The 15,013-nt window shown below is 38.8% G+C and overlaps 2 protein-coding genes across 2 annotated transcripts; one reads left to right on the top strand and one right to left on the bottom strand.

Moving 5' to 3' along the window:
* Nucleotides 1-3,296: 3,296 nt before the first annotated feature.
* On the top strand, nt 3,297-4,538 carry LOC129727901 (tRNA selenocysteine 1-associated protein 1). The gene is made up of 2 exons (XM_055686174.1): nt 3,297-3,463; nt 3,522-4,538. The coding sequence occupies exons 1-2, from the start codon at nt 3,428-3,430 to the stop codon at nt 4,470-4,472; spliced, it is 987 nt and encodes a 328-aa protein (XP_055542149.1). The 5' UTR covers nt 3,297-3,427; the 3' UTR covers nt 4,473-4,538.
* A 179-nt stretch (nt 4,539-4,717) lies between these two features.
* LOC129727902 (uncharacterized) lies at nt 4,718-5,536 on the bottom strand. Its single transcript, XM_055686175.1, has 3 exons — nt 5,418-5,536; nt 4,914-5,128; nt 4,718-4,856 (listed from the first exon to the last, which is right to left on the bottom strand). Exons 2-3 carry the CDS (start codon nt 5,124-5,126, stop codon nt 4,764-4,766), a joined length of 306 nt encoding a protein of 101 aa, XP_055542150.1. The 5' UTR covers nt 5,127-5,128; nt 5,418-5,536; the 3' UTR covers nt 4,718-4,763.
* Between the last annotated feature and the right edge of the window lie 9,477 nt (nt 5,537-15,013).

Genomic DNA, 15,013 nt, shown 5'->3' with positions numbered 1-15,013 from the left:
TTCTTATAGATGGGACATTGAACTCCGGTAGCTTTTCTGTATCCCAAATACTTGCAATCAGCCGGTGCAAACAAATGGCCAACTTTCCCGGGTCCATCTTTATAAGCTCCGCTGATGTTGAAGAAACGGCCCTTGATTCTCAACCTGCACCTGCATTCGAGGGCTGATTGGCCACCACCCAATCACCCATTTCCGCATCTCGCCCATCACTATAAAAGCTGTCCCCAGCTCATGCGTGTTGCCGCAGCTCTGATAGATGGCATGATCATCCCGAAACGTACGTACCATTGAGCCCTTCCAGTACACCTCCTGCAGCGCTACGACGTCGAACCTGCGGGATTTCAATACTTCGGAGAGCACTGAAGTGCTTCCTTGGAAATTGAGAGATCGGCAGTTCCACGTCCCGAGTTTCCAATCGTTAGTCCGTTTTCGTCGCATGGGTCTGTGCCGATTGTTCCAGTCCGAATTTCTCTGTTCCTCGTTCATTGTGGGTGTTTTACGGTGGCGGCTTGTACACACTCATTTATTTTTGCTGGAAACCAGCAAAATTTTGCTGGATTTTGCCGAGCTGTAAAACCAGCAATTCATCCAGCAAAATAAATTTTGCTGTTTATCCAGTAAACCGAAATTTCATTCAACTGTCAGCACCTTACTGTAACTTCAGCAAACTTGAACTCAGCTACTGAATAATCAGCAATGTAGTTTTGCTGTACATTCAGCAAAGCAAAGTATATTCTGCTGGTTAACCAGTTAGAGCAAAGGAACCTTGTCTCAACCGCCACCATTAACCCACCTACAGCCACAGCATCATAACAAAATTACTGTTAAACTATACATGTGTATTTATCATATTCACTTCTACGTTTAATCTAGCTCAACAGTAATTTAGCTATGGTCCCGTACCGGCTATCAGTAACTTAGCTGTGATCCCGTATGAGCTTCGCAGCAGTTTGGCGGATTTTACTAATGACAGCTTGACGTGAAAATTTTATAATATTTTTTTAACTAGCGGTTTGCTGATATGCTTTCAGCAAAGTATTTTGCATGAACCATGAAGAGACATTTTGGTGATTAAGGTCTGCGCACCAACCCTTTGTCGCGACGGTAATAATCCGGGTAAATAACACTCCGTACAAAAGGCTTTTTCCAACCTACGTAGGTTCCACGAGGCATCATATAATCTGTGAGCATCTAAGTGAAAATTCAAAATGAAGATATTTTGCTACATCATTTTTCTGGTATATTCAACATGGAGTTGTGTGTGTGATATATAGAGTTACTCTTTGATACAATACTCGAACCAGCTACTTCAACTTCTCACTTATACACTTAAAACTGGATCTCAAGCTCGGCTAAAAAACATCCGAGTCCACTCGGTAACTTGGGATTCAACCGATGTCAGCATAAAAACGCTGGTTGCCGAAAGTCGTCATATCGTTTGCCAGGACTTCGCCAAATAAACAAAGCTTGACGAATCTCGTCTCTATTTTTTGCCGTATTTATCGTTAAACACAGATGATGCCGAGGTCAGCGAAAACATTACTGGGATCTCGGCACGAATTTTAATTGTTGCCGTATTTCGGCAATACAGCTGTCATTCTCATGAACGAGTTGCCGCCATTTTTCTTAGTGCAAATTTGTGCATGTTACGGGCGAGCAAACTGGAAGCAGATAAAAGTATGGTTGAAATTTTGTGCGCAAAAGTGTGGTTAAAAATAGCGTAAATGCAATATTATTATATTTATTTTAAGGATAAGCGTTAGACGTAGTATTAGACTAAATGTTTTGCTCAATGCCCTACATGCGACCAAGATGACGACAAACATTCAAAACTCAATGTAAATTTTATTACTTATTAAAACTCATCGAGCCTATAATTGATCTTTTGAAAGAAAACTACCGAATTCTGAGCGAAATTATTCTCTGGATTGGATTCCACTGAAAAAACGGCTCTTTAATGTGCCTAGAATTCAGCTTATATAACCGAAAGGTCGTTAGACTGGTTTGCCGCCCTCGGCTGGATTTGCCAAGAGCACAGTCAAATGCGTGCCGCGTGCATAGAATGACATCTGTCAAATATTGGTTTCCCGAGATTCTCGGCTAAAGAGATTCAGCCGAGATGGTTGCCGAACACTCGGCTGCCCGAATCTCAGCACAAACAATGCCGAGATACGGTGAAATTTTCTAAGTGTGAAATGTTTCCCAAAATATTGCTAAATAACAGCAAATTTTTGGCCAGGTTTTCACTCAAGTTACTCCTCTGTGCACCGTTAGTTTTGATGACAACTCAAAAAATCAAAACCTCTAGCTTTTGCATGTTTCAACCCTTTCAACCGTTTCAACATTCAAACTTACGCCATTTTGCTGTTTGATACTGGAAATGTTTATTTTCCTAATTTTCATTTTCTCAATGTTCCTTCGTCAAAACTGTCATCATCACAGAAAAATAAAACTATCCAAAAATGCGTATTTTTTACGCAAATCAGCACTTTTGTGCGGGAAGTCGAAGTGAAGTGATTTGCTGTTGAATTCGCACTACTTGCCTAACATTTTAAAGTGAAAAGTAAGTCCTTCGAAACATGTTAACGCAAAGAACGATGAAATCAACAGCAAATCACTTGATTTTCTGTTGTTATATTCATCTGTCGCTGTGTCGGTGCATTCAATTTGAGGATCTGTAAAAGAGTTGTTTTATTATTATTTTAATATCAAAGATTCAATATAACTTACTTTAAACAAATTTCTAATCTCTGGGGAAAATGTGCTACTTGCGCCTTTCGCCACTGTCACTATTTTTGTTTCGTTTTATGTTTTTGACGTTTGTCAATTAGAATTGCAGCTCTAATTCAATTGATTTAAACAGTGGTGCAAATACAAGAGATATTCATTATAATATGATGGTGGTTTCCATTGAACAGTTTCCAACGCAAGATCATTCTATTGGAAAATGTTAATCATTGTGAAATCAACACTGAATCACTTCAATTTGCAGTGCGACGTGACGAATCGAGTCAAGTGCAAAAACACTCGAAATAATAGTGGCATTTATTTACAGTGTAGGTAAAATTGAATACCTTGATTCATCAATGTCAATATCAAAAACTCCATACAAATTTTTACCTAAAATTAGGTATTCGCATTTTATTAATCTGTTGCGTTGTTTTCACCAATTTTAAATGCGTATTATTTACCTAAACCAGTGAAAACATTCAGGTTTACGTAAATTTACGTTGTTTTCACGTGTTCGCTTGGTAATATTTTCTTTGTGTGTAGGTCATCATAGTTACGGCTTTCTCACATTCTTCTCATTTTCACATCTAATCAAGTAGAAGCTGGTTCAATCTCACCTGCTATCGTCAATAAACAAATCGAATTATCGTGGTAAGGTTTTTGCTTGTGTGTATTTCTTTTCAAAAAATATTTTAAAATGAGTTACATACAGTGCCAGTTATGGATGGGAAGTGTAAGTGAATCAAATATAAAACAAGCCACACAAGGATAATAAACTATTTCTTTGGCAGCTGGAATCTTATATGACGGAAAATTTCATTCTCGCCGCTTTCCGGAAGATGGGAGAGGATCCCCAAGCGGTTAAACTAATGCGTAACAAATACACTGGCGAACCGGCCGGATATTGTTTCGTAAGTTTCAAAACTGATGAGGCCGCGATTGACGCTATGCACAAGCTCAATGGCAAACCCATTCCTGGCACAAACCCGCTTGTTCGTTTTCGCTTGAATAGCGCCACTAATAACCAAAACAAAGCCCTAATGGCAGATCGAGAGTTCAGTGTGTGGGTAGGCGATCTTAGTTCCGATGTGGATGACTACAGCTTGTACCGGATCTTTTCCGCCAAGTACACATCGATTAAAACTGCAAAGGTTATCCTGGACAGTTCGGGCTTTTCTAAAGGTTATGGCTTCGTAAAGTTTGGACTGGAAGATGAACAAAAAAGTGCTTTGTATGAAATGAACGGATTCATTGGCCTGGGTAGTAAACCGCTCAAAATCTGCAATGCAGTTCCGAAACCCAAGTCTGAACTTAACGATGCGCTGGGAAACGGAACTGGAAGCACCACTACCGCGGCAAGTCTGCTCGGCTATGGAACAGCAGCAACGGACTACTCGCAATATTACGATCCGTCCTCATATTGGCAAAATTACAGTGCATGGCAGGGATACTATGATGCTGCCGGCACGACGGCAGACGCTTATGCGGCCTATCAAATGCCAACCGCTCAAGCCGCTGTGGACTCTTCAACCGTATACGCGCAACAACAGGCAGCTTACGATCACCATCAACACCACCACCATCACGCACAGGTCGAAGACGAGGAACTTACGCTAGTTGACCACAAGTTCACCCTGGATGTAGACAAATTGAACCGGGAACTCATGGAACGCGATCGGAATCTGTACGATGCATTGGAAAGTTCCAAGTGGATGCCTGTGGAACAGTTGGAAGTATTTTGATTCTGCTGCGTTCATTGAAAATTCATAAAATATAAACTGCTTTACAATGTAAAATCTGCCATGGAATTGATTGTTTCACTTTCTTTGCACATGAACTACCGATCAGTAGAGTTATTGGACTTAATCTGTGAATCATAAACTACTTCATTGGTATTGCTTGTTACTTGGTCTGTAAAATACCTAAATGATATCGATTAGTCGTTTCATAAGGAATATCTTTTATCATGAATAAACTGGCAAAGTAATTAAATTATCCATCAACTGATTTATTAACTTATTGCGGTGTTTGTTCTAATAAGCGTCAACACGTGGAGGTTTGGCGTAGTACTCTTCTGATTTTCTTTCACCGAACAATCCTTGTCTGTGTCTTTCCAATCGCATGGCCTGCAAATATAAGACTTCACGTTAGCTTGAAAACTTAGTTAGACATACTTATATCACCTTGAATCTAGCGATCTGCTTATTCATGAAAGCACACTCCTGGAAATCGGTAAGTATATCAGCACACTTCTTAGCTCCTCGTACGGTGCCGTACGCCTCTAGACAATCGATAGCGGCCATCTCCATCTCACCGCATTTATCGTACTGCTGGAAGTTAACCAACGAGGCGGTAAGATCGGTAAACGGCGACCGAAAGAATGGCCCCAGCGACATTGCTGAAAAATGCGGTTATCGTTTAAGCTTATCAACTGGTTCGATTGGGAAATAAATTTATTAAACCTAACAATGCGAAAATTTAGGCTTAAATAAAAAATAGCAAACAGTCACAGACGGAAACCATAACAAACGATGCTGATGATGTAACAAGCTGTGAATTCTATATAAAACGCATTTATTGAACAATCAGTCGACTGCTTCCCATCGGAAAATATTAGTTCGAGTTAACAGAAGTATGAATGTAATATAAAATGATATAATATTATTATTAAAATGATTTGCACTAACTTTACAGAATCAAGTGAAATCTCGAGGAATCAAAAGAATCACACACAACTTTTTGTTTGATGGAACTGCTGTCAAAACCCGAAAGTTTTGACAGTTTCCAACGATCCATAAGGTACACCCAGCGTTGCCAGGTATCCAGATTTAGCTGGATTATCCAGATTTTTGAACATGTATCCAGGTAGACAGCTTTGATGTCCAATTATCCAGATTTTTCATGGATGATCCAGATTTTATCCAGATTTTATTTTCTCTGTTCTGCAAAAAGGTCATCACTTCAATTTTGGCGCGAAATTTTGCAATTTTGTCACCTCAAATTTTGCGTACCCCAAGCCTTTTATTCGAAAAATTAACCTTTCACCCCACGAAATGACTGCCAGATTTTTTCCAGATTTTTATTTTGCCTTTTCCAGATTTTTGAAAAAATTACCTGGCAACGCTGGGTACACCGGAAAATTGATTCTCGAGAACTTTTACAAATTTACGTAATTGTAAAACAATCCGGATTTTGCCAAAAGAACCAAAAAATACACACAAACATTAGGGGTCTTCACGTCGAGATCATGTTACAAACACTGAGCCGTAAACGTCAATTCCTTGTATTTTTACGGCTTGGTATTTGCATACAAGCTCGATATGATTTTAGTGCATAAAGCTCGCTTTTAGTGCGGTAAAGTAAAATGTGAATTCCGCTGTATTTGTTTTCGTGAGCTTACAGTGGCAGAAAACCACCTTAATAAGAAAAAACATAACTGTGTTCGCAAATTGTTTTCGAACGATTTTTACCAACTGTATTGAGAGATTGAGAGAAACTTCAAATGGTTTGTATATAAAATTAATAATTTTAAAACTTATCTTGCAGGGCCTATTTCCAGGGGAGTGCTGCCGTCAAAATTTAGCCTACCAATCATGAATTCATCATGGAATCTAAATTTCATTTGGAATGCTTACAAACAATATAAGATATTCATTGGTAGGGCACATTATACTGAAAACAAACGTTAAGTCTCGGTTTTTTCCATACATATAAACATTTTTATCCGAAAGTAAGTCAATGGCAATTATGAGACGTTTAATCTATCTCAGTTGTTTAAGGGCAAACCTGGGAGGGAGAAACGGATACAAAGCCGTGTGAGTGTCAAAATGAACCAGAATGAGCTGTCATTGACTGTCAATTTGAACCAAGGAAAAATAAGCATTTTTTTGCGATGAGTATTGTTATAACTGAAAGGTATCGCGTTGCTCGAAAAAATATTCATCGCAAACAGTTTTTGTATTCATTGTCGTTTTACAAAAAAATTTGGTTTGTTTTTACGTGAAATAATAAATTTCATAAGCTTTAAGTAATAATCATGCTAGCGTACTTCGATTATCAAACTTGCGCTTCTCATGATTTAAGGCTTTGGTTACAATTTCGAACACACTTCATCACGGTCAAACTCGAAACTTTGAAAAAACTTTTATACAACGGCAAATTGAAGGAAACACAGACTCGAAAAATTAGTCTGTATTATTTGCACATTCAGTATTCCTTCGTTTGAGTCATGCATGCGTTACAGCAAGAAGATAGTCACACGCTATCAGAAAACGACGCATGTGCGTGTTCTCTGTTTTGAGTGTAGTATTCGTTTCTCCCTCCCAGGGGCAAACCAACTAAAACCCAAGGGAATGACATCATGCTATCTCTTTCTAATGTGAGAGTGAAGAGTTATTCCTGCGAACAACTTCAAGTTAAATGGAATTTTTGCTGGACTTTTTTCAGAGCCCAGGGGAACTGCGGACCGTTGAGATGTTGGGTACGCAGCAAACATATAAGATTTGAAACGACAGCATATTCCTGTGGGTACCATAGAATCGCTGGTACCTACCAGAATCAATGAGTGGCAGATGAAAAATGTGAGCAGTTTGACATCCTCACAAACCCCCTGCCTATCTCAGAGAGGATCTATCTGTCAAATATCGTGTAACCCCGTGAAGCCCTAGAGTTAAAGTTTGGCCGACTGTCACTGAAAAGTTCCAATCGAGCAGTCAACAGTTTTTGAAGTAGAATACTTCTCTCAGGAAGTTCGGCTACATAGGGATGTGAAATGAAAATCTAAAACCGAAAAAAGTGAAAAATATGTCCAATTTCAAATACTAATAAATCGGTTAGTATTCGATAGATTTCCTTCGTTCTTGCAGCAATAGATTGGAAAATCTTCTAAGATTCTTCCCAAAATAAGATAATTGTAATTTTATTATTCACACTATTGTACTATTGAAAATAGTCAAGCCTTGTCAAAACGAAAAATTCGACCTCTGATTGGTCGTTATATGCTTGCCTCCCAAGCACGGTCGACAGGATCATATACCTTGCAATTGAAAACATGCTATTTGGCCTATATAAGAGCCTGTTTCAGCCGGAGCCGCTCATAACAGTTCTAGACAGCGACAACAGCAGTCGTCCTTCCTTAGCAGCAGCACTAGCCTTGTGGTTGGTCACCACGTCTCAGGAGCAGCGCGGTTTTTCTCAGCGTGTGTCGCCAGACAGCCATTATTCCCCCCGTGTTGGGGCAGCATGAAGATTGCCATCAGGAAATCAAATTTTGGAAATCAAAATGCCTTTTTCAAGGCAAATAAACAAGTCATTGAAAGTTAATAATTTTTGTCAACGCAAGCAAGCATTCTGTGTTGCATCCTAGCAATTTAGTTGGTTGCTGATCGTGAAGAAGAAAGAAAAGCCGGGTTTAAATTTCTGGCTGATCGTTCTGGGCGCGTTGATACTTAAGCACCTGTCTATCTGGCGGCTGTTATGGAGTTTTCGGTAGCTGCAGTATTTTCGGAAAGGGCAGGCAATTCTACTAGAGAAACCGGGAGATCTAGAATCATCGGCGAATGGTTATCCGGAATGATGATAATTGAACAAACTTGCCAGTGTTGTTACTGTTGTGAAATATAATAGCACCTTTTGGTGCTCTTCAACTATGTGATTGAAGTAGTTAAAATTTTTCATCATGTGTAACAGACGGAAAAACCGCGAATTTCAGCATTTGCAAGCGAGGAAAAATTCAACATTGCCTCAAGAACGTGTTGGTGGCCCTGAGAAGGACCAGTTATAATTTATACTTGTTCTCGTGCTGGATGGCAGCAGATAACAGAAACGCAGCACTTACGCTCTTGCGTCATAAATTGAAACGGTTATATTTTGATACCTCAGCAGAATTTTGACCTTCATACTCATGTCTACCATCGGCAATGTCAAACACGCAATAATCTGCTTTCATACGACACGGGGACGGGACCATTTTCTTCGACCAAGCTGCGCAACACGACATAAAACATGTTATTTTGTTGCTTCAATGAGAGGGCTATCGGTCCGGCTCGACAGAATATCCACAAGAAATCATTTTTGTACAAACGTGCTACGAAACTGAGGAAAAACTTTAGAAACTGAAAAAAGAGATGGAGCTTATCAAATGATCGCTCTGAGCCAGAATCAAGAGATGTATTTTTTGTTCGAACGTTGTAGTATGGTATAACTGGAAATGATTAAGTCACACATATTATTCAAGTTATATCATTCCACAACATTCGAAACAATTATTATGTCAGATCGGATATTGCTCGCTATCTGACTATGAAGCATTTATGCAATAATTGAATGAAAATTGCAATTACAGCAATCGGCCTTTTTCAAAGCAACTAAATGTATCGAAGAGCATATTGAATGGTTATCAATAAACTGCAACTGAGGTTTAATGCTGCTGCAAATGTACAGCAGTCAGCACGTTCTGCTTACGATGCTGAGTCTATTTTAGAAAATTCACAACTCTTCATTAACAAGGGTGTAACGTCTTGTAGAAGACGGTTGAAGTTTAACATCACAGCAGCTCATGTCTACCATCGGCAATATCAAACACGCAATAATCTGCTTCCATGCGACACGGGAACGGGAACATTTTCTTCAACCAAGCTGCGCAACACGACACAAAACATGTTATTTTGTTGCTTCAATGAGAGTGCTATCGGTCCGGCTCGACAGAATGTCCACAAGAAATCATTTTTGTACATCCGTGCTACGAAACTGAGGAAAAACTTTAGAAACTGAAAAAAGAGGTGGAGCTTATCAAATGATCGCTCTGAGCCAGAATGAAGTCACACATATTTTTCAAGTTATATCATTCCACCACATACGAAAAATAATTCATTCCTATTTTCATCCCTATATAAGAGCCTGTTTTATTCGAAGCCGCTCATAATAGTTCTGAACAGCGACGACAGCAGTCCTCCCTCAGCAGCAGCGGGAGCAGTGCAGTGGGTACCATCGATAGCGGATAGCGGCCACAACTGTGGCATGGCTGCGGATAAGCGTAGCAATTGCTCAGCAGTTGGGCCAGCGTATAGCGGCCACAACTGTGGCATGGCTATGCATAGCGTAGCTGTTGCAGCGGGTATATCAGCATCGATAGTAGCAGGGTCAGCTGATGCAACGACACTCCCTCCACTAAAATGCTGTTTCAGTGTGGTAGCGGGAAGCATCAGCAGCAGGCTTGCATGAAGTGAATACATCAGCCAGCAACTTTCTCTAAGGCCTCTGCCATAGTAGACGCGAAAAGCGGCGCGAACCGATTCGCTCGGCCGTAGGTTAATGTACAGTTCCACTGATGGCTGTACATTAACCTACAGCCGAGCGAATCGGTTCGCGTCGCTTTTCGCGTCTATTATGGCAGAGGCCTAATGGGAAAGTTGTATCATTTTGTTCAGAAGAATATTATTGTCGGTAATATTACAGAGATGCGATTGCGTAAATCCGATTTTGAATTGAACAATTGTTCTTTTGAGAACAGAAAAAAACACTTATTTGAAGAGTTAATAGCTTTTGGTAACAATAGCAGTATAGTGACAGCCTCAGCGGTAGATGCAGATGCAGCCGGTACTTCCCTGAGGCCGATGCGGAAGTAAATGGGAGCAGCACGGCGAAACAGTTCGGGTTATGCTTAGACGCGCGTCAGTTTTCGTTGTTGATATTCCCCACATGAAACGACGCGCTTTCGTATGATAGCGGTGGTATTAGCGGTAGATGCATTTGCCAATACTTCCTCCAGTAAAGCCGTGTCTTGTTTTGAATGTGAAAACACCTTTCTTATTGTGTTGACCGTGCGCCTTAGTACTCACTATCAAGGTAACACAGAAATGTAAGATAAACACTACATCCTATGATAAATTGAACAATTGTCCTTTATAAGGACAACAAATGAATTAATGAAGATTTAATTTTGAAGTAGAATACTTCTCTCAGGAAGTTCGGCTAAATAGGGATGTGAAATGAAAATCTAAAACTGAAAAAAGGGAGAAAAAATTCAAATGCTAATAAATCGGTTAGTTTCCGATAGATTTCCTTCGTTTTTGCAGTAAACGATTAGAAAATCTTCTAAGATTCCTACCAAATGCATGAAATTGCAATTTTATCATTCGAAACTATTGTACTATTGAAAATTCTTAAGCCTTGTTAAAACACAAAATTCGACCTCTGATTGGTCGTTATACCGCGCTTTCCCAAGCACGGTCGGCAGAGTTATAAACCTAGTAAATTGGGAATGCATCATTTGGCCTATATAAGAGCTTCATCAGATAATAAACAGACATTTCATCGGATATCAAATTGAACAACTGAAATTTGAAGAACACAAATGAATATTTGAAGAGTTAATATTTTCTCGTTTTGCGCTATAATCCAAAGTTAATTATCTTCATCTACATGCATACTCTGACTATTATTACGTGTTTGCGTCGCTTAGTGTTTGGCTACGGTCATGCAGAACGCAAATAACGGCGCGATGCGATTCGGCAAGACGAAATCTATTAAAATGTATAGCTCTACTTCGCCTTAAAAAGAGCTGTCCATTTCACCACGGTAAGGCGAATCGCATCGCGCCGGCATTCGCGTTCTGCATAACCGTAGCCTTCGTTCCGTTCCCGTTTAATGATGTCGTATTAAATGTACATATTACAATTCGGGAGCACTTCAACTTCTCATTAACACAAAATTTAAAAATATTCAATGAACTTCATTCAAAATATCAAACAAAAAGAAATTACAATACTGCCAATGAACGGTCAAAAATGACTGACACGCAAGCAGCCGGGTTATCTTTCCTTTAAAAGTATTCTACTTCAACCTTGCGGTCGTGGCTTTGCCTACAACCTTCTTGTGATTTTTCATCATAGTTTTAACATTGCTGATGTTCGATTGGAACGAGTTTTGACAGTTCGATTGGAGCTTTTAGTTACAGTCAGCCAAACTTTAACTCTAGGGCTTTAGGTTACACGGGTTACACGATATTTGACAGATAGATCCTCTCTGTGATGGTGAGGGGATTGGTGAGGATGTCAAACTGCTCACATTTTTCATCTGCCACTCATTGATTCTGGTAGGTACCTAAGGGGAGACAACTGGGTATAGATTTGCATCCACTTTGGGAACCACTGGCTGATTGGTTGAAATTGAAAACCCCGCGTGCGTTTAAATTTATCATCAGGCTTAAGGTTTAAACACAATTGATACGTTGCGGCTGCGTTTGCGGCAATTTGACAGTTAGCCCATACATTTTCAAATTAACGTCAACGCAACGCAAACGTATCCATTGTGCTTGGGCCTTTACTGTCAGTGTTGCTAAACAACATGTTTCGTTGTTTTGATTTATGTTTTTTTTTATAATGTCACCTGTTATAATCTAAAATATTTTCAAATGAACATTCAAAATAAAGTACAAAGCGTACAATTACGGGTGTAGTAAAAGATCCGACTTGGATCATCACTTATATCGATTACCAAAAGATCTAAAAGTGCGCAAGGTGCGGTTTTGCGTGAAGCATAAGAACAGTATACCGCTGCTCAACTTCGGAAGTAAAAGGTGTAGTGTAAGCTTATTTCTACTTTTGAATCCGTTCTGGAACAGACCCGTTGAAGCATATTGCTTGTGCAGAGAGTACAATTCAGGTGGGTCAATGAATGAATCATAATCATTGATGGATGACAAGTTTGATTTTAAGGATATTAAAGATGCAGATTCTCTGGTAACCCTCAGACGGTAAAACTATTGTCTGCAGGAGGAATTGTACATAATGCTGATAATAAATTTAATTCAATTTAAAACATTCAAGTATTTTCCGAGTGAATGGCATCACTTACGAAAAATACAACAGGGATTATCGAGGTGAGTGAGTAAGAAGAGTAAGAAGCCAGATGTCTCCCCTTAGGTAGGTACCAGCGATTCTATGGTACCCACAGGAATATGCTGTCGCTGTCAAATCTTATATATTTGCTGCGTACCCAACATCTCAACGGTCCGCAGTTCCCCTGGGCTCTGAAAAAAGTCCAGCAAAAATTCCATTTAACTTGAAGTTGTTCGCAGGAATAACTCTTCACTCTCACATTAGAAAGAGATAGCATGATGTCATTCCCTTGGGTTTTAGTTGGTTTGCCCTAAAACAACTGAGATAGATTAAACGTCTCATAATTGCCATTGACTTACTTTCGAAAGGCCTTTAGTGTAACCAACAGAATTGGCAACATGGCCACCGACAAACTGACATGAATCCTTGAACAAAAATGTACACGCAGAAAAAATAACTATTGAGTTCCATAAGAACCCCTTATGATTTTGCGCCACAAGGATTCCTTATAGAAGTAATAAGTTTGTCTTATGAAATGGAGGGGAAATTTTATTCTCGACTACTAACAATTTTCATAAGTCATACTTATAAAATTTATTGGTCGTATGTATGCATGTTATAAGAACAGACATATCAAAATCATAGCTTTTCAATATGAACTCCATGAAGAGATTGATATGAATATCATTAGTTGATTGTTATAAAGCTCATAATTGCTGCCATGAAATTTATAATACCAGGGTATGTTAACATGTTTTGTTAAAAAAAAACTTTTTTACTCTTGATCTTATTTATTCTTTACTCACAAATATCGCAAATATATAATATATAGGTTTTGAAATTCGGGAAACAAGTTCGCCTTTGATTCCTCCTGCCGAATGTCGTCAGCGTTGTCCTTTTTAATGATCACAAGATTTAATAGTCGCTAGAACAAATATAGATGACATGATGTAATGGTAGAATTTGTAGAGAGGTACTTACAGTTTTTTTGCTCCAATTTTCAACAAGTGACACCAGCTGTGCAAATTTCAGCTTAGCTTTATCCAATATCTTAAAACACTTATCTGACGGTGCATTAGCAATAGGAACAAAAATTCTGGTCTGCCATTTTGCAGATTTAATAAGATATGACTATGGAATTTTCAGAATGTTGACGTTAATGAAAATCATAAGTTACGCGTATGGGATGCATATATTGTTTATATGAAAATTCCAAAATATACTTATGAAATTTATAAGCTTGATATGTAATGCATAAGTGTCTAATGAAATCAAAATTATGCATGTTCATCAGTTGTAACTTATGAAATTCTTAAGTGTTCTTCTCTCAGTGTACGATTATTCTGCTCAAAAATTCAAATCTAAATACGTTACAACACTAGCGCAACACATACTTGGGTTCGCGCAACAACTCTACCGTACTACAGATGACCAGAGATGCCAGATGTGAAGGCTTGTCTTTATTTGGAAGACATTTGAGCTCGTATAAAGACGTGAAAGCCTAATAGTCGGCGGATTAGTTGAACACAATTTAGTGTGTTTACTATGATGTTGGGTAACTGTAAAAATTTCAGTAGAGATATGTTCACATATTAATAATGTGTGATGACATGTTTCGTGATGCGTGATGACATTTAAAAAAAATGACCTGGCATCCCTGTAGATGACTGATCAGCATTCCGTCATATCTAAAGATGATGATGATGGTCCCGCCTCTTACCCCTACAAAGATTTGAGGTAGACGATTTATCTATTAGATAATTAGTTATTACTTCAATTAAACCACAAAGCAAAAAAAAACGGACTGGTTTTGTCAATACAGATATAAAATCCTCCATAATATTCCAATGCTTAAACGGCAGTATTACTGAATAAAAAAAAATTTAAACACAAATTTCTAAGCCGTTCTACGACCAAGATTACCAAGTTCTAAAATATCAAACGTCACGTCGGTTGACAGCCAATTTTGACATAAGCGATCGCTGCATTTTAAAATGACGGTTTTGGATTTTTGGTCAAATTTCAGAATCTAGTTTCATATCAGTTTGTCGGTGACATGGCGTCTGTTTGTTTTGGTTTTTGCTCTTTTTGGTCATGAAATTGATCGATGTGAAATATTGTATCACAGACAAACAGATGTGCCTCTTCGAAGAAAAATCTTCGTCCTTATTCGAACCGTTACAGTTGTCCGCCACCATGTGAGCTTATTGTCTACTAACGTCTTTTCGTAAAACGGTTTTTGTCTTTGCTAATGGGTGTGCACGCTTGCTTAAATTAACACCAGTGCAGTGGCATTACTGACGGTTTTTGTCTTTGATAATGAATGTGCACGTTTGCTTATAGCGGCATTTTTGCCCATTAAGCAAAATTTAAAAATAATCGTTATTCTTCTGTTCTATGAAATTGTAATCGAGTGGCACGTCTGTTTGTCTGTGATTATAGTA

Source organism: Wyeomyia smithii, chromosome 3, assembly GCF_029784165.1.
Source record: "Wyeomyia smithii strain HCP4-BCI-WySm-NY-G18 chromosome 3, ASM2978416v1, whole genome shotgun sequence".
Classification (NCBI taxonomy): domain Eukaryota; kingdom Metazoa; phylum Arthropoda; class Insecta; order Diptera; family Culicidae; genus Wyeomyia; species Wyeomyia smithii.
This window is presented reverse-complemented; position numbering and strand designations above follow the sequence as displayed.